Source organism: Hypomesus nipponensis, chromosome 16 (genome assembly GCF_054491055.1).
Source record: "Hypomesus nipponensis isolate SF chromosome 16, ASM5449105v1, whole genome shotgun sequence".
Classification (NCBI taxonomy): domain Eukaryota; kingdom Metazoa; phylum Chordata; class Actinopteri; order Osmeriformes; family Osmeridae; genus Hypomesus; species Hypomesus nipponensis.
This window is the reverse complement of record NC_140376.1, coordinates 6,626,613-6,650,000: the sequence shown is the minus strand read 5'-3', so window position 1 is coordinate 6,650,000 and position 23,388 is coordinate 6,626,613. Positions and strand designations below refer to the sequence as shown.

The 23,388-nt window shown below is 46.7% G+C and overlaps 2 protein-coding genes across 3 annotated transcripts in view; both read left to right on the top strand.

The window, feature by feature from the left end:
- Window positions 1-3,473, top strand: part of gabra5 (gamma-aminobutyric acid type A receptor subunit alpha5) — a 19,429-nt gene extending 15,956 nt beyond the window's left edge. The window contains exons 7-9 of the mRNA XM_084676337.1: window positions 1,706-1,858; window positions 2,459-2,670; window positions 3,174-3,473. Coding sequence (XP_084532463.1) covers window positions 1,706-1,858; window positions 2,459-2,670; window positions 3,174-3,473 — 665 coding nt within the window. The remainder of the gene's footprint in view (window positions 1-1,705; window positions 1,859-2,458; window positions 2,671-3,173) is intronic.
- A 3,444-nt stretch (window positions 3,474-6,917) lies between these two features.
- The window catches only part of gabrg3 (gamma-aminobutyric acid type A receptor subunit gamma3), a 54,657-nt gene continuing 38,186 nt past the window's right edge, over window positions 6,918-23,388 (top strand). Inside the window, exons 1-3 of one of the 2 annotated variants that reach the window (XM_084676338.1) lie at window positions 6,918-7,390; window positions 8,427-8,572; window positions 21,354-21,421. In XM_084676338.1, coding sequence (XP_084532464.1) covers window positions 7,326-7,390; window positions 8,427-8,572; window positions 21,354-21,421 — 279 coding nt within the window. In that variant the 5' untranslated portion in view covers window positions 6,918-7,325. Of the gene's footprint in view, window positions 7,391-7,617; window positions 7,671-8,426; window positions 8,573-21,353; window positions 21,422-23,388 lie in introns of those variants that run through there. The other variant, XM_084676340.1, reaches the window with a different exon arrangement.

The following is a 23,388-nucleotide window of genomic DNA, read 5'->3' as shown; positions in this document are numbered from 1 at the left end:
CAGACTAGCAAAGGGTGGGAGGGAAGGGGCAAAGGTGAGGGCTAGGCCTCAATTAGGAGCTCTAATCTGAGGTGCCAACCCTCTTTGCAGTCAGGAATAGCTCACCCCAGGGACAAGGAGTCCTTAAGAACGCTTACCTGACTCGTTTAATCCAGGACAGTGACAGTGAAAACCTTTTTTTCACGTCTAGATTAAAGGAGTTGGAAAAATAATAATAATTCCTCCCTCGTGAAAAGGTCAAATCACTCAGTGCCTTCCGCCGAAGGCTCCCCCACTGTCATTATAACCTGGCCTTGTTTTTTTTGTTATTATCTTCTGGCTCTCAGCCGTGAAGACAGCTGAAACCGGCACACCCCCCCCCTTCCTCCCAGGGCAGTTGACATTTACCCACCCTCATGACCCTGTCACACACAGCCCCAACTTACCCCCCCCAAACCCTCCCAGCACAGGAAGTGAAGAACACCGCCGTACTCACCAGTTCACCAGCATTGCAGCGTTGTTTTCCGCTATGAAGGGCAGCTCGCCATAAACACTCCAGAACCCCAGCAGTAAAGTCCACCAGCACCGCATGTTGGCTCAGTCTAGGTTCCCATCCAGCGGCCAGTACGGAAGGCAAAAAGCCGCCAGCGGGGATTCCCCGGTTCTCCCACCGCACAGCAGGGGCTGCAGGGTGTCAGTCATCGGAGCTGAGGCGACGGAAGGGACGCTCTCGATGAGGACATTGTGCCTGGGTACCCCTCCCCCCAAGTTGTCTGTGGAGATCGTCCAAACTGCCGGACACACTCAGCCCCCAACCTGCTCTGTCATCTAGGCACCTTTCTGGAATATCTGCCTGGAAAGGGGGGTGTTCGGGTCCGGGTCTCTCCGGGCGTGCCTCTGGGTGTCGCCTGGATGTGCTTGATCCGGGTCAGTGGGTGTGCCTAGCGTGGCTATTTCATCCAGGGAAGCCTGAGTGTCCGGTATGGAGAGTAGCCAGGCCTGACAGTGTGGGATAGACTGTGTGCACGGAGACAGTGAGAGAGAGAGAGAGAGAGAGAGAGATAGAGATAGAGAAGGAGGGGGGGGGGCTACGGGATGCAGATTGTGACAAGGGATTAGTGGGACACAAAAATCCGATTTTGCCAGGAGAAAGCAGCAGTCATCCTCTCTCTCTCTGTCTCTCAGCAGTTGTCTGTGCCTCTCCTATGGTTTATGAGATTCTCTCTACTGGATGTTTTAATGCAATCTTCAATTGGTTAAAAGAATACCTTGTAATGTTTTTCCCCCAGCTACATTTTTTTAAATAATGTTTAACCCCATGATGTCTCATTGAACAAAGTGTACTGTCATGGTGAATTTATTTCATAATTATTGATCTATTATCATTGATCCCCTAAGAACTGTGGATGTTATTTTTAATTAATTTTACCCATACTTCTATTTATAGGCTGCAGAGACACCTAAAACAGCAGTAATCGCAGATTAACAATTTGTACACATTTATATTTGTTTGGATTAGTGACACATACAGTAAGCACATCTGTCCATAAAGTGAACCTTTGTATACCTCTCCCTATTTGTAAGTGTGGAGAGATGAGAATGGTGATGATGTCATTCTAGCCTCTGTGATTTATAGTTTGTTGTTCCTCTCCCTTTTCACTTGTCTTTTCCTTCTCCCTTTCTTCCCTATGCCCTCCCTCCCCCTCTCATGCTCATGCTCCTACAGGTCAGTACACAGTGATGATGGCCCACTTCTACCTGAAGAGGAAGATTGGCTACTTTGTCATCCAGACGTACATGCCTTGCTTCATGACCGTAATCCTGTCCCAGGTGTCCTTCTGGCTCAATCGCGAGTCTGTGCCCGCCAGAACCGTCTTTGGTCAGTGTGACAGCTCCCGACACACACATACAACACTTCTGTGTGTGTGTGTTTGGGGTTTGTGTGTCGGAGCAAGCAGTGTGTGTACATGTTTATGTGAATATTTGTGTATGTGTTATGGGGAGTTTGTGTGTCAGCGTATGCATATTTATAGAAATGTTTGTGTGTATTTTGGGGGATTGTGTGTCTGTGTTTGAGGAGGGAGGCTTCAGAAGTGAATTTGCCAAGTCATGTGCCCTCCAGATATATACGTAATAATGTTTACCACCTTTAGCTCAAATACTTCTCCTTACGCCCACCCTAATTAATTTCTGCATCAATATTTCCCATTAAAATGGAAATTAGATTCGGCCGCTGTGGATGAACAAAATGACTTTGTAATCTGCACTCATGACTGTAATCCACGCTTCTTGCATTCACTTCAGTCTAATAACAGTACAGAACCCCCCCACCCCCAACACCAGCAGCCTCCTCTACCCCACGCTACCTACAAACACACAAATGTCTATAAACACACACACACACTAATCACTCACTCTGTCCCTCACTCTGTCCCTCTCTCTGTCCCTCTCTCTGTCCCTCTCTCTGTCACTTCCCCAGGAGTCACGACCGTGCTCACCATGACCACCCTCAGCATCAGCGCCCGTAATTCGCTCCCCAAGGTGGCCTACGCCACCGCCATGGACTGGTTCATCGCCGTCTGCTATGCCTTTGTGTTCTCCGCCCTCATCGAGTTCGCCACCGTCAATTACTTCACCAAGAGAAGCTGGGCCTGGGACGGGAAGAAGGCTCTGGAAGCCCAGCAGCCAAAGGTGTGTGTGTGTGTGTGTCTGTGGTTGTATATCGGAATATCACACCCACTCGTTATTTCAGCCTGTAAATAAAGTGTCTAAGAAGTGTGGGAACATACAAAGCAACCTTCAACAACCTCACGATTAACTGAGCTTCTGTGAACTACACGATCACAGTTAGCCGTCCAGTCAGTATTGTCAGCGTCTGCCTCGTTCATGAGTTGAGACTCAACATGACACATGATGATGAAGTGAGAGGTGAGCCAGCCATGCTGGGGCTGGGACACACAACTGTATCCATGACAGCTGGAGATCTCAGTTTCCTGGCATGGGGCCAAGTCACTATCACCCAAATTGATCCACATAGTCCAAGGCTGTGTGTGTGTCTGTTTATGTGTTGGTGTTTGTTTGCGGATGGGGAAAATACTCCCAATGTTGCGAATTTTCATTTGCTCAGTGATACTTATGACAGAAATCGACCACAAAAACTCTGAACCGTGTGTTTTTCCTCTTGTCCTCCACAGAAAAAGGACCCCATGGCTCTGTCTAAGAAGCCTAACAATGCGTGTTCGTCGGGGGTGAACTACACGCCCAACATCAGCAAGGACAGCTCCATCTCCACCATCTCCAACAGCACAGCCGTCCAGCTCAAACCCGCCGAGACCAAGGCCCCGGATCCTAAAAAGACTTACAACAGCGTGAGCAAGATTGACAAGATGTCCAGGATAGTTTTCCCGGTTCTCTTTGGAACATTTAACCTGGTCTACTGGGCCACGTATCTTAACAGGGAGCCTGTGATTAAAGGAGCAGATTCTCCAACATAAGGCCCCTTGTCATCCTCCCCCTCCCCCCCCCCCCCAACGTCAGCCATATTGTTTGATGAACTGGAACGCGATCGACAACAAAGCCAAGCTCTCAATCCTTACTCTGTCATTGATTAGGGGAGTTTTTCTTAGTTTCCATCGCACTGCATTACAGTACTGTACATTGCATGATCATAGCTGTAGAAACGTTTTTGCCATGTCTGCCTTGACTTTCTACTGAATGATAATCTGCTACTTTCTTAACGGATGCGTTCAATTACTTCATGACACACCTCTAGTAATCCAGTCATTGGGCCTTTCTTTCGGACACCAATTCTGACGAGGAACATTTAGCATTTGGCATTAACATTTCGGTTTTTTGTTTTCTCATAGGGTCGAGATAGTTTGTGTTGAAAAGTACAGCAAGGCCAAATGCTATGCAAAACTACTGATATTTTTACTGTGTTGTGACCTATTACTCAGAACCTGCTTCTAACCTTTGAATCTCTCGCTTTTTGACAAATGGGTCTGAAACATTCTAGTTTCAGCCTCGGCCCAAGCACACAGGACTGTGTTTTCTCGTTAAAAGCAGAAGAATAGCCATGCTAAATGTGTTGCCTTCAGAGTGTTAACTCGTCACGAATGCACTGAAATTTCTTGCAATTCCTTTAAAAACTAAAAACAAACACCCAGTGTTATCATGTTCACAGTCCATGTACAGCTATGTCACATCTCATTTACGAAGGATAACTGAACAAATGGACATTCGGCTATCGTGGCAGCTTCTGCTCTCAGATGTGGGAAACTCATCATGTTTAGTTGCAGCTGAAGTTGTATATGCCCCTGCTTCTAGAAGACTCCATGAAACCGATAAGGTTAGCTTCGATGTTATGCTACATGCAAGTACAGACACATTTAGACTAGTGCTAAGAAGACCGAATATATAAAGATTACCTAAATAGCTTAACATTTTGCTGTTTTGATGGGAAAGGATGCTTTTTTTCATACTGTATTTAAGCTCTTTTAGACTTCTTGGTCCTCAATTTGTTTTGTTCCTGCGTGCTTTGATGATACTTGCAACCCTTAATTAAGAAACCTTTTGATGCTTTTTTGACTGAAAATATATTTTTCCTCACAGATGTAAGGTTAGTCACCATACAGTAGCCTAGTTCAGAGACTAAGTAGTGCTTTGGCTGTGAAGGCTCGGAAATGTTTGGCAGTCAAGCCCACCAATTAACAGGCTGCACCATTTTGACCAACTTAAAATCAAAACCTTTACTTTAAAAAAAAGTACGATTGAAATAGCATTGAATAGACAATTATAGAAATCTTTATTATACGCGGTGACAACACATCATGAACACGCTTTCAAAGGTCAACAAGAGCATGACGTTGAGTGCTGCTTTTTACATGAACTGTGGCCCACTACACAAGCTTCTTATGGCGGAGTTGTGCAAGCAACTACTTTAGGGCTAATTGTTGTAAATCAAGTCTCAGAGAGTGGAACATCACTGACAGTTTCCATAAAGCTGGCCCAAATATGATGAGTAGAGATCAGGGTATGGAACAGGAAGGATTAATAACTGTGTAAAGAGGTTCATTTTTCTTGCCATATGACAGCATTGTCTTTACAGCACCGGCCAGTCTTTTACAAAGTTAAAAAGCACCTCAAATGTAAGATGATGTTTCAATGAATTTATGTACAGCTGTCCTTTAAAGCAAAATGCCAATTATGTCTGAAGCAATAAATACATGCCTGATATGTCTTTCGACCTATATCTTGCATTATTGATTTATGACATGGTGGCTTCCTGTGAATGTTATGGAGATATCTCAGATGTTGTGCCATCTTTGATGCTCGTACCACAACTATACATTGAGAGTGTATGTTTCCTCTGTTTGTCGTTTAATCATGTGCAATGTCGTTGATGAGCTCACATCACCATCAACAAAGGACGAGGTATTAGAACACGAACACGGATGAACCCACTGGCCATCTATCACCCCTTTCAGCTAGGATACAGGAACAATTACAACAACAAACCAAGCCAAGAACAGTTGTTTTTCACTGCCGTCACTGGAAATACATTCAGTTATTTTGCTTTTTCTTGTCTTTCTATGGTCATTGTGAGAGATGGGAGGCGGATTGTCTCCGCTACTTCCCGCCTGGACTACAATGATGCTTGGAGAAAAGTTGTTGCCTACTGGATCCGCAGGAGGTTGCTACCACTGGAGAACTGTTGTAGGCCTCGCGCCCGTTCTGATTACTGCTTTGATTACAAACACGCACAGACTATGCACGCGTAGGCACGCGGTTTCCACTGTAGCGCGGCCGCTGGATCCTTCCTCTTGGTCCGCCATGGCAGCAACATCTGGCTCACATCTGTTTGTCAAGGATTTAGCTCCACTTAAGTTCCAGCATGACCATTCTCCACTCCCGTTTAAGCTGCCACTGATGGCGCCAAATGGCAGCAATCACAGGACTGCTCTGTAGCCTGTGAGACGGTGGGCCTGGCCTACGTAGGAAGACTTTGCTTGCGGAGAAGACAGAGATCTCCATTCCACGTTGCAGACAGATTAAGGGTGAATTGCGCCTTAACGGGATGCAGTCTTTATAGTTCTAACCGAAACGTTACAATTGCTCATACGTAGTTTTTGTCAGCTGTTTATCTTCGTTTGTTAATTATGCGTTTATAGTTTTGTGCTTCGTACGCTGAATTAACTCATCTTAACTTCATTACGTTTTGAAGAACTTCCTGAGGCTATAGTTGTGAACAGTTAGACTGTCACTTAAAGAGTCCAGCCGAGCCGAATTAAGTTAATTATGTAGTTTGCCCAAAAGAGAGTGCCTGAAATCACAGACATTATCACTTAATCATCAATTGAACTGAGGGCGAGGCACCACACATCCACTGGCTGCACTTCCCGTATTGACCACTAGAGGATGCTGTGCCATGCAGCAGAGAAGTGGGCGGTAGGGGAGGAAGATGCGCGTGGCTGTCTACATCTTCATAATAGGTCTATTTGCTTAAGACTGTTCTTTCGCACACTACGCTGCTAAACAACTTAGTGGGGGACGCGGATGGGGGAGGCAGGGGTGAGGGTGAAAGGAGAAGTCTCGGACATTAGACTTCTAATCACTTACTGGCCCTCACGCCAAAAGTTTTAATGACAATGTCCAATTGTTTTGTTTCTGTGATGGAAAGCGCGCGCATGGGTGCAGAGCAGTGCTGCATTCTGGCGCATGCAGCGTTACGGTAATACGTTGGAGAGAGCGTGTCCTTCGCATGTGTACTTTCAAAATAGCAATAATATATTATAGATACAGGTGTGACTGAGGGTGACGTAGTAGGCTAGATTAACTGTTAAGTCAAAACCCAACAAAGGCTATATAACATTTTTGAAATAAAGAATAGCCTTACAGACAAGCCATGAGAAGAGAATTTCATATATTTGGTTATAGGTGGACGCCAACCCCCCGCCTCCTAAACAAACAAACAAAAACACGCACAAGCTTACAAGCACGCACATGTTAATATTCGGCGGTTTCAATAATGGGCAGCGTTTCGCGTGACTGCAGGAAACCGTTCTGAAAGTTATGAATGGAATGAGGTTGCGCACGCACAGCAGTACACCAAACTAACAAGACATCAAAAACTAAAAACTCAACCGTGAAAATACAGTGCAGTCTACGCTTGTAGGCTATTCGAGAGTCTCCCCGAATGTTTGCAAGTTTCAGAGACTTGAAGGCAAAACGTTCATCCAGAGTGTGATGACGTATGACAATCTGCAGAACGGAGACGGTCTTATCTGAAGAATTTAGTTTTTTTTTAAGTCACGTAGGCTATTCTTGCGCACCTGCGTAGCCAGTGTATGCCAGTGCATTTGTGTTTGCAATCGAAGATACCAAATGCCACCAAAGGAAGTGAGAGGAGCAGGTATATTATTTAAATCATTTAACTGTCCACGTGAAAGTAATTTGGAAACGCCGGCATTTGTTTTGGGCAGTGATGGTTTTCACGGTGGATTATAATTGACTGGTTTCCTTCGCTTCTAATACACACTGGTGGACGAGAGGATTGTCGCGCTTCCCACTGCAGCTTGAAGCAGCACGCGCAGGCAGTTTTCTGTGCCACATTCAACTCGTAGTCATCTCTTGTGAAAGATGTCACCCAAATTACTGGCGTATCTTTTACTTCTTTCAGTGTTAAATGCATGGTAAGTGTGGCATCTTTGTTTTAATTATGTTGTTGTAGTAATGCGTGAGGGCAGATTCAGTCATTAATTAATTCATATACCTGTAAATGGTACCTACCTTGTTTAAATTTGTTCCAAAATTCCAAACGTGAGTTATTCTCTTACTTTATTTAGCTTATAGCCTACACTGCTCCTTAAACTTAATAATACAACAATTCTTAAGTTGTTTTTAAGACTTGTTATTGAGGTAATATGAATAGAACAGTATCTGTCATATTATTTTAGGTTAACATCTGAGCCCATTTATCTATTTATGGGTCTTTTGTAAGTGTTTATCGGATGCGTATTATTTTTTTAAGGTGATACATTTTACGTGATGGCAAAGCTATGATTTATGACAAGCAATGTCTGTTTCAGACTGTGGTCTGAAAGGGCCCATAACACAGTTCCCTAACACTCAGCTAGTTTTATTCTTCATACTTCAAATGTTATAGCTTATGTTCCCCCTAAATTTGGTCATAGGCCGATAAAAGTGTATCTAATTTTCCATAAACTCTGTAGACTCTAATAGACTCTCTTATAGTTAATAGGCTTATCCATTGAGAGGCCAATGGGGATTTGCAAAAATATGATACCATATTATTTTCTCACATCCAGCTGTTTATGTTGTGAAGTGTTAATATGGGACTGTGTACACTAATTGCTCAAACATGTGATGATGGTTAAATCCCAACGATTGTGTGGCTTTCAAAAAAAAAAAAACTACTCTTATCGCAGTTCTGAAACAACCGAATACGACGAAGAATACGAGGATGTTACTGTGAACCAAATGTTGGCCCCCAAAACCCAGGAAAACGACGCAACGCAAATTCTGAACAACTTATTGAAGGAATATGACAAGAAACTACGGCCAGATATTGGAGGTAGGTCTCTTTCTTACAAGGTGCGCTCCAGTCTTCTCATGCTGAGGTGCTGTGCATGATTCCGTATCTATGAAAAGTAGGGTACAGCTTGTTAGACGATTCCCACCACTCACCTCGCTAATGCAGAAAGTCTTACTACTATTAATATTATCGGGGAACATATAATCGAAAACTGTTCGTGTTTATTTGACTTTTGTACACGCAGGTGTGTGTGTGTTTGCGCGCGCCTTTGTGCGTGTGTGTGCAGTTTACTCGGGTACAGCTAATTAAGCCGTCTCGGAAGGAGTAAATGATATTACTAGTCGTGAGATTTCAATGAAAACATATCCGTTCAAATTACAGTACAGCTTGTTGACAATGTGGCAGTGGTTGGGAATGAAAAATGCTGTAATTAGGCTGGCATTCACAAAATTCCAATTTATCTGTGGATCTACAAGAAATTGATTTTGCATTATGTCATTTTTTTAAATTAAGAATTGGACTGCTTTAATGGTTTGCTGGATGCTGCCAGCATGTAACTAAAGCCATTTTACTAGTGCAGAACAGGTGTTTTATCCCCTCCCACCCCCATCCCTGCAGCCCCAGGTGCACCCCACCTCCCCTATTTAGACATCTGTGGACCTATGCTTGTTAAATTATACAAGAAAAACACATGTCCCACCCACAGGTTGTCCAGCCCATTGGCAGGAGACATAGTTAGCACCCTAGAGTAACCAGAGTAACAGACAGAAAGTTATATTGATTGCCAGCCACGTCCCCAGTTGCTTCTATGATTGTTTTGGCCATCCAGCATTCCTCTGGTACGAGTCAAAATCCTTTTCAGGCCTTTCAGAAAAGGTTCTAGATGTGTGTCGCCCTGTTGTGCTCCTTGAGCAGGTCTTAGCTGGGCACGGGTGTTAGGCTCCAGGCTTTTCACAAAGATAGAGTTCACGCATGCAGCTTTCTCTCTCTCTCTCCCAGCAGGAAGTAGTCTGCTCTCAGCTTCCTGCAGTCCCACAGTCGATGGGTGGCTTTGTGGTGGAGAGCTGGTTTGTGATTTTTATCTCAATGCTCCCTCATGGCCATTCACATCCCAAGACAATGTTGACATATTGGTTTACTGTATGTGTCAACATAATGGCATGGCATTGACACTGTACATCTACCGTGTATTCTCCCTGGATATGTTATCAATATATTTCCTATTTTTATGGAGATAATTCTGATGTTTTTGATGATTTATATTGGCGACTAGTGTTGATGTCATGTTGCTTAAGTGTCTTGCTCTGAGAATGCTGGACAGACTGCACTTTGAGCCTTCCTTCCTCCATCAAACCCATGAAATCCCAGAGACCACTCCAATACAGAGCTGCTCAGTGTCTGGGAATGGATGGTTGTGGTCGCCCAGTGCCTCATACTGGGATAATAAACATTGTGACCTTTTCCATAAGCTACTTACAGGACTGTTTCACATTCTCTCTCTCCCTCTCACTCTCTTTCTACCACTCTCTCTTGTTTTCTCTCTCCTGCTATCCCTGTATATTTTTCCAATCTCTGTTGCTCATTCTCTCACACACACACACACACACACACACACACACACACACACACACACACACACACACACACACTCTCTCTCTCTCTCTTTGACATTGCAGTAAGTACATTGATGAAGCATCTACGGTGTAAATCTCAGGTCTGTTTTTCTCGTGGTTGTTCGGCCCCCAGTCAGCGCCCTGTCCTTGAGACAAATGGCTAAACAAGAGACCAGAGTTATTTTTAAGAAGAAGACAACAGATGGGAAGCAGCCAATTAGACTTGATTTTAATCTACAGCCCTGCGGTTAGGAGCCACGGTTAGCCAGACATTTGCTTGTGGTCTTTGTCCCTTGTCTGAGATGCTCCATTTGAACCATATTCTCTCAGGCATTTAATGAACTTGACTCCTTGAAAGCGTTCCATGGCCTCCGACTACTAACCCATAATGGCTTTGCGATGCTGAAATATAATATAGAGAGAGAGCACCTGTGTGGAAATGACTGTGAGCCAGCTCGGCAAATTGGACCTACGATATTAACACTGTCCTGTTTTGTCAGTGGTAATCGGCTGCTATAATTCCCCTCATTATGGCTTGGAGTTCCACTGCTGAGCCGTGCGGTGCAATTACCTGGCCTCTCTCTTACCAGCTCTTCACATAAAGACAATGAGGTATGCGGTGTTGCAATGTGTTAGGCTGCAGCACTAAGACTTCTTGTTGTGGTTTCTTTGTGCAGGGATGGTGGTGTGTACTTCCAGTCAACACTGATCTGATAGAGGTGCCTGCCCAAATGATGATCTCCTCAATCGAAAACGCAGTGCACATCGAATTTGTTTAGCTTGAATCAATTATAATCCACGGAACAAAATGGGGTTTGAAACAACACAAGAGACTCCATTTTAGATTTAAAAAAACGGGTTTCGGTGCAACACCTGTCCAGGATTGAACTGAATTTTTTCATGGAGGTTCGGAGAAAACCGTTAAGAATGAATTACATGAATATACTCACATGATGGACTGCTCTCCTGTTAAATAAAAACGAGTCAGCAAACGGATATTACAGTTGGCCAAGATCAAACTGGCCATCCTTGTTCCTCCGCCAGGAGACGCGTACAGAGGATGACCTTGTAGATACAGATGAAGATCTCAATCCTCCAGAGACCTGTAGGCTGCCGTTCTAAAAATAAAGCGCCAAATGTGAGCTGTTTAACTGACGGGAAAATTCTAGTCTGACAAGGGGAATCACCGCTGTGACCTCATTTTCCCTGAGAACATCATGACTTGAATGGCGCTAAATGCTTGGTCTCCGACCAAGACCTGGAGATGTAGGGTGTGGAGATCATGGGGCAGAGGACGGGCAGGCTTTGTCTCTGGGGGGGGGGGGGGGGGGGGGCACGACAGGAGACAGACAGCGGCTCCTCGCTGACAGTGACTCGGCTGTTGTCGGTGACACTTTCGGTAGCCGCTACGCCGTTGTCGTTGTGTCCCGATTGTGTCAGCTTCCGTCGGGGCTGACAGGGGGGGGGGGGGTAGCCCTCCCATCTGGGTCAGATTCCCCGGCTCTGCTACGTGCCACGCATGCCGACGAGATGGCATCTTTACTCGGGGGGGGGGGGGGGGGGGGGGGGGAGGACCTGAGCCAGACAAGCTAACCGCCTGTGACATCGGACGCATTGGAATTTAAGAAGCGGACACCGGGAATCAGCCCCAGTTTGCCTCAAGCGACGGGCTACGCCTGGAAAGTGACATGGCAGAGTCTGGGGTGTCGGAGTGGATCTGTAGGCCAGAGGTCTGAGTGGAGGGGGTGACACTGTTCTCTGATTGGCTAGTAGGTGGACTCTCTCTCTCTCTCTCTGTCTCTCTGTCTATCTGGACGACTACTCGCTATGGCCTCTGCCATGCCTCTAACCTGGGATACGAGAGGGGAGGTAGAGAAATGAAGAGGAGTGGAGGAGAGGGAGGGTATGAGAGAAAAAGAGGGAATTCCACATCTTTAGGATTTGTGGGTTTGTGCGTGCGTGCATGTACAGCATATGGGAGGGAGGGAGGGAAAATACCCCAACCCTCCACCCCATTCCAGGCACATTAAATGGGTTCCCCCTCCGTCTCTCTATCTCTGTCTCATTTTTCCTCTCCCTATCGCCTGTCAGTGTGTATTCAAGCCTGTTCATCTCTGACAGAGGGGAGAGAGCGCCTACTGTGAGTACGTTAACCTCACATAGAACAAGGGGCTCCATGGCAGAACAGTTTGCTGCTTTTACCAATCAAATGTGAGGCAAGGAGGTGTGGTATTGATTCAGAAATCACATGAGAGCCAGGCAGAAATGGTACCCATTGCTTCAATGAATACTGCATGTACAGTAATATACTTTGGTGAAACTCCCTATCTCTAGAGTTTATGTTTATTTAATGAGTTTTACTGCATTGCACTACCCCACACACTGCTGAGGTTTCCATTTCATGTTATGGCTCTCCACATACGAGCTCACTGAGAGCTCAGACTCTCAGAGACTACATCAGCAGAAGTTTTTTGTGAGTGAAAATGTAAAAAAAAAAATATATATGAATAACTTGACCTTTTTTTTCCTTTCTAAGAACAGTTTTTATTGTTGACGGATAATAATGATAATAGACTTTATTTATAAAACAAATTAATAATAATAATAAGACTTTATTTATATAGCACATTTCACACAAGAATTGCAGCTTAAGGTGCTTTACCTAAAATCAATAAGACAAATATACAAGAAAATAAAACCCTTCTGAAGCTGCAGTTTTTGCGATATCTCGAGCCACAGTCTTTGTGGTATCTGGTGATGATTGCAACAAATCCTTATTGTATGTTGTGTCGACTGACATGAGCGATCACACTACGTCAGGCTGAAATTGAGTGGAATCACAATCGCGGCTGATGGTTAGTGATGATAGATGCATGTTTATTCCTACAGGCACAATGAGACCCAAATGATATCGTAATGACCATATCGCAAATTGGCAAGCATAGGTCGGTTCCTGCTTGCCCCTCCATAATGAGAGCAACAGCAACTTAAACCCTACAGACCGTTTTTCTGGCTCAGCTAATGCATCTCTCTCTGTCTCTCTCAGACTCCTCCACCAGCAGGTCGAAGTCTGTTACTGATTGCTTCGACCTATCGAACAACCCCTTTTTGCACCTTCGCCTCAGACACATCTCCGCTTTACTTCTCACTCGCCCTGAGCTCACAGCAGCTACAAAGCAAGGGCTTAAAGTACATTTTCAGCCACCTTTCGCCCATGCCGGGGCTGGTTTCATGTGGGGTTTGTGTATCGGACTCTCAAGCCATGTTAAGGACACACAGGCCGGTCACCAGGACGACCGTCCGCTCATTTTAATGTCACAATGACAGAACGTGAGACTTGTAGCTGAACTCCTTGGAGAAACCTGCGAGAGTCCTCTCTACCACCTGGCCCAAGTGTCACCTCACCTCTCCTCCCTTCTCCCCCATCTCTCACCTCTCCCTCCTTCCTCCATCTGTCTGCTCCCCTCCATCCTCTCTCCTTTTCCCTTTCCCTTAACTCTCCTCCCCTTCCCTCTCTCCTCTCTTCCCCTCCCTACCCTCGCCCCTGTCCTCCCCTCCTCTCCTTTCTCCTCCATCCTCTTCTCCCCTTCCTGCCTCCCCTCTCTCCTCTCCTCCTTTCCCCTCCCTCCTCTCCTCCCATCCCCTTCTCCTCATTTCCCCCTCCCTCTCCTCCCATCTCTCCAAGTCTGACATATGATAGGCTTGGCACAGCCAGCCAGGGGGAGGAGGTCTGTTCTGCTTTTTGAATATTTCACAACCCCTGGCATTTTATCCAGTAATGAGCCTAGACAGTGAGGAGGGGAGACGTATAATGGAGATGAGAGAGAGAGAGAGAAAGAGGAGTGTATGGCGAGAGAGGCAGAAAGGGAGACACGGTGGCATTAATCCCTGTGCTTTGCTACAGTGTTAGAAGACACTAGCGAGGAACAGGGGAGACTCTTTCTCCTCCACAGTGAAAGTGTGTGGGTGAGATCTCCTAAAGCACAGGGTCTGACTGCTTGCCAAAGGTGTGAAGTCTGTGGTGTGGGCAGCACTCTACACCTCACCTTGTGCCTCCAAGTAATTGGTTACAGGGAATTATCAGAAGTCAAACAAGGAGGATTTCCCAGACTTAAAGAGGTGCTGGGCGAAAAGCAGTGGGAAGTTCTAAGCCCACAAAGGATAACACTCAGGCCAGGCGGATTGATCGTGATCAAGCCTGTTTGAGGTCGAACCGAATTGAAGCTTTAAATCCTTGGAAAACAGACCGATTTAGAGCATGCTCAGCGCGGCGCAGACTCGGGGGAAATGAGTGAGTGCGGAGAGTGCCTCTGTGGTCTCTGTTGTCTGAATCAGACCTGCTGTTTTCTGCTCTCTGTTTCAGCTGGCCGACACAGAGGCAGCGCATGTGTCTCCCCCCCCCCCCCCCTTCATCCTCCCCCGCTCCCCCCCGCTGTAGCTGGTATCAGACGTTCCCAAGCCATCCTCCAGACCCCTGTGCATCTCATCCAGTGATGAGGTCGACCTGAGATCTGTTGGGTCAGTGTAGTTATGCCGCCCCCCCCCCCCCCCCCACCCCCCCAAAACAAAAAATAATTAAAAAGTAAAAAAGAAAGCAAAAAACAAGCCCCACAAAAAATCATCTCGATATGTTTCTGCTCCAGTTCAGGATGAGTCTTGGGAGATGGTGAGCAAACGTGACAAGGGCACGGCTAATTAGATCCGTACGAATAAGGGAAAGATTCGCCCCGCGGCCACACGCGCCGCGTCACCATGTGGCTGTCTGTGAACACGACAACCACACCGACGAGTCAGCGTCTTGTCCCCCCCCCTTGCTCCTCTCTAGGAGCTAATGGGGTCTCGTTTATCAAGGCCCGACTGCTCCACAGACCCAGACAGAGATGATCTAGCGGCCTGCTTGTCATCCTTGCGGCCCGCCCTAATGAAGCAGACGCCGACGCTGGCGTGCTGACAGGGCGATGGCGGATGCGTCACGGATGGAGGATCCCGCTCTCACGTGCCCCCAGAGCTGTGTGAAAACCCTGGCGCTTTTGGGGGAGTCTGAGAAGTTTCCCAGGCGACTCAAGTCCGTTTTGGAAGAAGCGATATTCCAACATCAGCGGTGGATCTTTTCTTCGCAGGACATTTGTGAAAAGAATATTTTGAAACATGGTTGTAAATGAGTGATGATGGTGGTCCTAGACCCTCAATAAGTCTATCAGGATCCCCCCAAATAATGTGCTGTTTTTGTTTGGGGGAGTCCCACTAAATCTTGAGACCCAACTACATTTCAAGAGTGAATAATCCGGTTGGCTAATCTTAAATTATCGTGCAAAATGTTCAAATTCCGAAAATACGATTTCGTAACGAGTGAAAAAGATACATGCCCACTGAAGGAATTCTTGCCTTGCACTCATCCTATCCTGCTGTCCTTTCTCCAATGGCAGCCAAGAGCAGTGTTCTGCCAACAACTGTATCAACTGCACCCGGGTGCCAAATCCAAGTGTTCACCCATGTCCTAGCCAGGGGCAGGGGAGCGATCTGTTCTGCTGCATATTTTAGGAAACCCATGTTAGATGACACTCTCGTAGAGATGGCCTGAAGACAGAGGCAACTTGTACCGTTTGAAATGGGTGCAAAAAAGCCAGTGTGTGCGTAAATGAGCCACAAACCAAGGAGTGGCACCGTGGAATCAACGAAGATGTCCTTTGTGTGTTTGGAGATAGAGAGCCCTCTCTGTGCCTTTTTAAATCCCTCAGTTCAGCCGTGAGGACTGCTGGGAGAGGGATGACGCCAGGAGAGGGATAAGGCTTCCAGGATGCCCTGCCGTCGTGTAGCCCTGATAGCGACAGGTAGCTGAGTCAGGGCCTGGTCACATCGCTCTGGGACGCCTGAAAGAGAACCCTGGAAGCTTCCTTCGGTACCACCTGGCTGAGGTTCTGTCTCTCCTCACCTCTATCCCTCTTGTCGAGCCCCTTCATCTTCCCTCATTTCCCCTCCCACAGCTCCTGTCTCCTCTTCCTCTCTTTTCCTCTCCCAGTCTCTCCTCCCTTCTTCTCCTGTCTCCTCCACTCCTCCTCTCTTCTCCCCTAACTACTGGATAATTACACCAGTCTGGAGATGCAGTTGGCTTCCAGGGCACGTGGGGCCCTACAGCATCACGCCTGTGATGGGGGGGGAGCGCGTCTCTCTGACCCCTGTCAGGTTTTGCGCCGCGCCGCACTTTGAACAGTTTGTCCTCCACCTCCCTCCGACGACTCTGTCAAAGCGCTTTACGGGGGCGAGCAGATGACCCCCTCATTACCCTCCGGTCGACAGGCCTGCATTTGGAGAGGCTTTTAATGGATGTTTATGAGATGCGTCGTGGTCATTATTGGTCCGCTGATGCTGAATTAATAAGCGCTCCCATCGTGTCTGACCATGGAATGTTGATGTGCCGTTCCCTCTGAGGGGAGGGGAACTGAGGTTGATAAAGGGGAGGAGAGGGGAGGGGAAGGGAGGAGAAGGGAGGAGAGGCGAGAGGTGAGGAGGGGAGGGAGCAGAGAGGAGCAGTGGTCAGGGTCGGCCAGCAGGGTTGGTTTGTTTATAATTAGTTTCTCGTTACGACGCCTGTGTACGAGTCCAAAACCTCCTGCAGCAAGCCCTCCGGAGGTCACCTGACACACAGGAAGGAAACTGCAGCTGCTAGCTCTGCACACTGATAAACAGAATACAAATCACAACAATGACTCCCTAAGGCCAGTGGCACCACTGTGTGTGTGTTACAGAGGGGAGAAAACGTTAGCTTTGGCCTTCCAGTTTATCTGCTTCATATGAGAATTCCAGTTTAGCTGCTTCATATAAGAATTCCAGTTTACAGTCGATGGCTTTGTTCTCTTTGTTGACATGCACAGACACAAAGTAAATTGCATGTTTTTTTTCGCTGTTGTGCTGTAATGCACTGTGATGTCTGTATGAGGAAGCATCAGAGGGACTCATGTACTACATCTCCCAGAATGCCATTTGTTTTACCCAGGCACCAGGACTAGCAGATGGAGGGGGGGGGGACTATTGCGCCCGATTTAATTGGCCGAGACGTGAAACCTCTAAAGGCCGGTAATGCGCCATGATGGAGGAGCACTTTGCCACGCTGGCGTGAGTTGTTTATTTCAGCCGTCCCATGTCAAGACGCCTGCGTAATAGATTTCAAAGATTGGGGCTTTAAACTGCGTTATAAGCTGAGCATGAAATCCCGTGTATGAATTGTTTATGACATGTTGTTCAATAATTTGACAGCGGAGGAGGAGGAAACCCCTGTGAGGCCTTCTGGGAACATCCAATACACGACTGGGTCTGGTTACAGGGGAGGTTTGAGCCTGGGGTTTAGTCTGTAAGGCCGGAAAGTGAGGTAGACCCTGGGTTAGAGGCTGGGTTGTGGTCTGTGAGGCCGGAAGGTGAGGTAGAACCTGGCGTAGAGTTTTATTCTGTGGGGCTGTAAAGCATGATAGAGGCTAGCTGTGAGGCTGAGTCTTTGAGGCTGTGTCTTTGAAGCTGTCGAAGAGCCGGCTAGAGGCTGATGTTAAAGGCTGAGTCAGGAAGGTTACAGGGGTCATCGGAGGTCTGTGTGGAGTGTAGAGGCTGGGGTAGAAAGCCCTGGAGCTGTGTAGAGGCTTGCTGAGAGGCTGGAGGCCTGGATACCTTGCAGACCCCTCCACACACACACACACACATACCCCCCCCGTTCTCTGCCTACCTGCCTGCCATCACCTAGTGATTAATGTCGTGGGGGCCAGCCTGCCAGGCCCAGCCCCACTGGCCCCATCTCCAGGGCAACACGGAACACTGAACACGGATCAAAACGGTATTACGCACACGGAGCAACAAAAACAGAAGCAGAAGTTTCTTCAATTTTTCCTCACGCATGCCAGCCAGCCTCACCCTGCCTCTGCTCCGGGGCGAGGACAGGGAGATCCAGGCTGCTCGCAGGCCTTGTCCCCAGCTCCGGGTTGGGTTTTGCTGGAGCGAGAAGAGAGGTGTGAAAACTGTAAGTGATCCTGAGGTGGGACGACACCGCTGCTGGAAGCAGAGAGAAATCATAAATTGTCCTGAGTTTTTTTTCTTTTTGGGGGGTGGGGGGGGGATCGGTGGAAGCAGCCTAACAACCACACTAAAATAAGCGACAGAGTGAGGAATCCTGGCCCTGGACGAAGTTGTTTTATACTTTTCAGCCTTGACGTTTTGGCATGTGGTGAATGTTGTAACCACTGAATGATCCACCTCTCTCCCCTCGCGGAAACGCCCCAGTGGGACTCATTCAGGGTCAATTTTATGATGAGTGCAAATGTTTCTCCATTATAGCATATGAAAGGGGGAAAAAAAGTGGTTATTGCCATTCATTACAAGTGCCTAATGTGAGCACATCTAGAGTCCGGCTAACAGGGTGGGATGTTCCCGATAAGCACTTTTTGATGTCCTCACTGATTGAAGATGAGCTGCATCCAAATACGCTCACTGCATCTGTCTTTCTCCATATCACTATCTCTCTACCTCTCAACGACTCATACGCCAAGCGTCCGTAATAACAGAAAGCACATTAAGGCCTATTGACGTCGCTGGCGCTCTCCGTGTTTTAGCTTGACTGCACTTTTGTACGTAAAGATTATCTATAATGAGGCACCGTGCCGAGTTACATAGTTTTGTACTCGCTTCTGGTTGTTTTAGATGGACTATTCCTAACTGCTGTTTACAGGAAATGACACGGCAGGTGCTTCTTCACCTTGATATCTGAGTGGATATTAACAGAATTTAAAGTGGAATGCGATCAGCTTTTTCCCCCTTGTCTTGGGCTAACTGTGTCATCGTGGTGGACGTCAGAAGCAGGCCGTATGGTTTGTGTGCGTGATGTTCCTTCAATTCGGACCTCGTTAAAATAAGCACGGACAACTTGTTTATTTCAATATTGCCCTGCTACAATTGTCCCAGAGCTATGATAGACAACTTCTGTTGTTGGACCTCGCTACAACTCAGACGCTGGTCGTGGCCTGGTCAAAAGACAGATATGAGGAGGACTGCAGGTCAGTCTCCTACACGCCTTTCTCCTCTGGCTGTGAGGTGACCGACTGACTGGGACTGCTCGGTCTGAAGTCTGTCTGCCTGACTCTGTTCCAGACGGTTGTTGAGTTGTAATAAACTCCCCATGTCGCAGTCTGAGGCTAATGACAGTGTCAAGCAAGGGGGTGGGGGTTGAGGGAACAGACTTTTTATGACTGATCAGGTCTCAACACTGTGAGACCCCTCCGGCTCCAGTCAGGATGGGGGGGAGAGCTTGCTGCCCCGCCTCACAAAACCTTCCCAGAAGCCCTCACACCCTTCTGCTCCCAATTTCCGACTGCATAGACGTACCATCGTTATGATTTTTTTAGGTTTTTTTCGCAGGCACAAAATGTGCCGGTGGATTCTTTTGGTCTCGCAGCTCAAAGGGACATCAGAATTTGTCTGAAATGTTCGTGATGCATACAGAGTCTGCAGATGAAAGTGGCGGGCTGAGAGGCTACGTCGAACCCTCCTTCCTGCAGGCCCCTCTGGCTCCCATGGCGACCATTGTGGCCCGGCATTTCAATGCCGCTATTCAGCGAAGAGTTTTGAAAGGAGTCCTGCATTACCACTGAGGGTAACGCAGCATCCTTCCTTTAACAGGCCGCATCGCTGGCAAACCTGAGTGACGCTTTGATGACAGGCTGTCGTCTCTGTCTTTCTTTGGGCGTCTTAAACATTGGATTTTCGATGTGTTTTTGTTGTGGTTTTGATTAAATTGTTTCTTTTGTTATAACACCCACCCCATTTGCATTCAGTGCCAATCGAAAGCCCCTCAAATACAAAATCCCTGCTGTTGGTCGTCTAAAAGGGCGGGTAGGTAACGGTTCCTTGATTGTTTCGACGTGGGCTCAAGACTATCATTCAGCGTAAACATCCAAATCGGTTAACGGACATGACGAGTGGATGACATTAGACCGACGCACCCCCCTTGATTGCGATGATTGCAGTAAGACCTCGCTCTTATTAGAACCAACCTCTGGTAATGAGATGAAGGACGCCTGGCGGTGACAAGGGCCACGTCCAGATGGTGCAGAGCCACTAGGCTACTGCGCCCAATCACAAGCTCTGACAGATGGAACAGGTGCTCCACTCAGGTAGGCAGACATCCAGGTGAAAGGTGAGACTTGTTCCACAGAGAGTCAATGGCACAGTGCGATCCTAGAAAGAACATAAAAAAAAATAGTTAATATGGAAAGATATCCCAGATGTGAGATTGTGATTGTGTGTTCTTTTCAATTTTCGTACGCTTTGCAGTGGAAAAACCCCAGCATGAGCTGTCGAGATAGGTGAGCCACGCCACGGCCACTGAGTAGCATGAAAATAAATATGGAAAAAAACTGGCGTTTTCTTTCAAATGCAGTGTGATGAACTGCCCCAGTTGGAGGAAAGCAGATAAGTCTCTAACGACTGTGAATAAAAAGTCCTCCCTTTTTTAAATGGAGTATGGGAACAGGGTGTCTGTGAACCCTTCTGCAAAAAATTGATTGTGTTTTAACAAAAAATTGTTCTTGAGGCTCCTCAGACATAATCCATTGTCAAATATTCATTATAGATAGCCTCACGGAGTCTTGGTCCTGAACATGTCTGCAGCAGTATTACTGTCCCTGTTGAGTATTACATATTATTATGATAGCATTATGGTTCCAGGGTGCTGTAGCAGTAGTATGACAGTGTCTAATTGTCTCCTCTCTGAGTCTGCTGTGAGCAAGGGCCAAATAGTCAATCACACATTGGGGGGGGCAGCTGGGGGACTTCCTATACTGGATATTTACCATCCATAAATATGTGCCAAATGTCTGTCTGATTTTGCGCTCCTAACTCACTCATTGATGGTGCACAAGAGGACAAAGGTATAGGGAAAACATGACATGAATTTCAGGAGAATTAGGTTTTGTTAATGTCTAGTGTAAGGCAAGTTGATTTGGGAAATGGAGCGGCCGGGATTTGATATTTTCGGAGCTGGAAAGAAATACGTACTAGCAGTCACATGGATATTGCCCACATAATCATACAGTAGGATCAGATATTGGGGGGGACGTGTCCCCCTGACCCCCCGTAGAGTTACGCCTCTGGCTGGGAGACGGCACCTATACCTGTACAAAAAAAAAAGTGATTTGATGTGACGTTGACCATGATTCCCTGTTCCTCCGCAGTTAAACCGACCATCATCGACGTGGACATTTATGTGAACAGCATCGGGCCAGTGTCATCCATCAACATGGTAGGTGAATGAATGTTGTCGTGCCACAATACAAATGTTATGTTGTATGAGCAGTGTTGTGTGGACTGTACACTTGTAGATAGCTTTCCCAAGCAGGCACACAGGCACAATAAGACACACTGACACTCACTCACACACACACACACACACACACACACTTTCAGACTCTCTCTTGGATTCCGTTGTGGAGGCGTGGACCAGTGTTTGTACGTTGACTGCCGAGCCGGAAGCCTCCATTGTTGCGTGATGATTTGTAGCTTTCAGTCACAGTTCACAGCGGACCTGGGAGGTGTAAAAGTCATCTCGAGTTCCTTAGGGAGAGGAGGATAACTAGGAGGGAGGGTGAGAGTGAGAGATCAGAGTGGGTGAAAGGGGAGCTTAGTTGCGGATAATAGAAGGTGGGAGGGAAGGAGAGAGAGCGAGAGAGAGCGAGAGAGAGCGAGAGAGAGCGAGAGGGAGTGCGGGAGTGCGGGAGGGATAGAAAGTGTTGAAAGAGGAAAACCTGCTCAAACCGGAGGTGGAGAAGGGAGTGGATAGAAAAGTACAAAGTTGAAAGCAGACAATTCATGAGAGGGACATGCGAAGCGTTTCCCAGAACAGAGGAAGAAGGCCTGTGTTTAGGCTGTTGGACGGGTGGCTGGGATTGGGGTTAGGACCTTTTGTGTGTGTGTGTGTGTGTGGGGCGGGGGGAACGCTGGCAGACTTGAGTTTGGAGACCGGCATATGTGAAGTGTGAAAAGAGTGCTGAGCCAAACAGAAAGGAAACATTTCCTCAGAGATCTTGGGAGAGCAGAGGTCCTCTCTGCTGCTTCAACAGACGAAGCAAGCTCTGCCTCTCTGAGGAGGAAAACCCAAATAATGAGGTAACTATCTGAACCAGCAGGCCTTATCTATTAATTAACTACTAAAGAGAGCATTTCATCCACTTCCTTTAATTCCTCAGGAACAGGGTAAAGCGAGGCATGAAATGCGCTCCAAACCTGATTCGTGAGAGGTTTCAAGGTCATGATGAGTCGGGCCAGGTGAGGTTGACTTGGTGACGCCATGTCTAATCCTGGAGATCCCAAACACTGGTGATTACCAGCGCTGTGTAGGGTTGGTTGGCATGTGCTTGTACAATCTGCAGGCTCCTGTAAAGCATGCTTCAAGAAGCGTCAACAGTGATCACGGGCCTATTAATCTAGCAGGGTTTCAACTACAGTCCACTTGATCCAATTTAGCAATCAATTTAGCAATCAATTAATTTCGGTTTATTGCCTCAGTCTTATGAACTGTCAGAGTAATAAAAACATTTTTTTTAAACATATAGCTTTTACATCTCAAAATTGCTTCCAGACTGTTATAGTATCTCCCCATCTCCCAATAACTCACTTATGCTCTGTGACAATTTAATTCTCTGGGGAAATGCCAGAAGTACAATAGTAGTGGGAATGAGAACATTAGTAGTTTATAATGGTGTTTCACAGGCTGTTGGATGATCAGTCACAGTACAGAAAAGTCAATGTGCAACCGTCTGCTGGTACACACAACGTGTTTTCCATCTTGCAAAACACCTTCCAAGTCAAAATACCACAGTCAACAAATGAAACAACATGTCTCCCTTAACCCATCTCCATCTATCTCAAAGCACACAACAACAATAACATTTTGGAGGTGTTTACAAATCGATATTTATGATATTTCTCTCTGAAGCATAGTGTGTTTGCATGTTACAGTATGGTATATGGTTTGACAAAGCTGATACAGTAGAGTAGTGGATGTTACTGTTCTGTACATCATCTCAATGCCAAATAGTAATCACGATTGGCAAGCTAAAATTCCTTCTGAATGGATTGTGTCTCTCTAGTCTGTCCTGTGCAGCTAGACAAGTTAATTTCCCATCGCTTTCTTTCACTGAGGGCAATCTATCAATCCAGCCATTTTGTCACTTCTTTATTGTTTTCTGATGTCTGCAGAGTGTACAATTA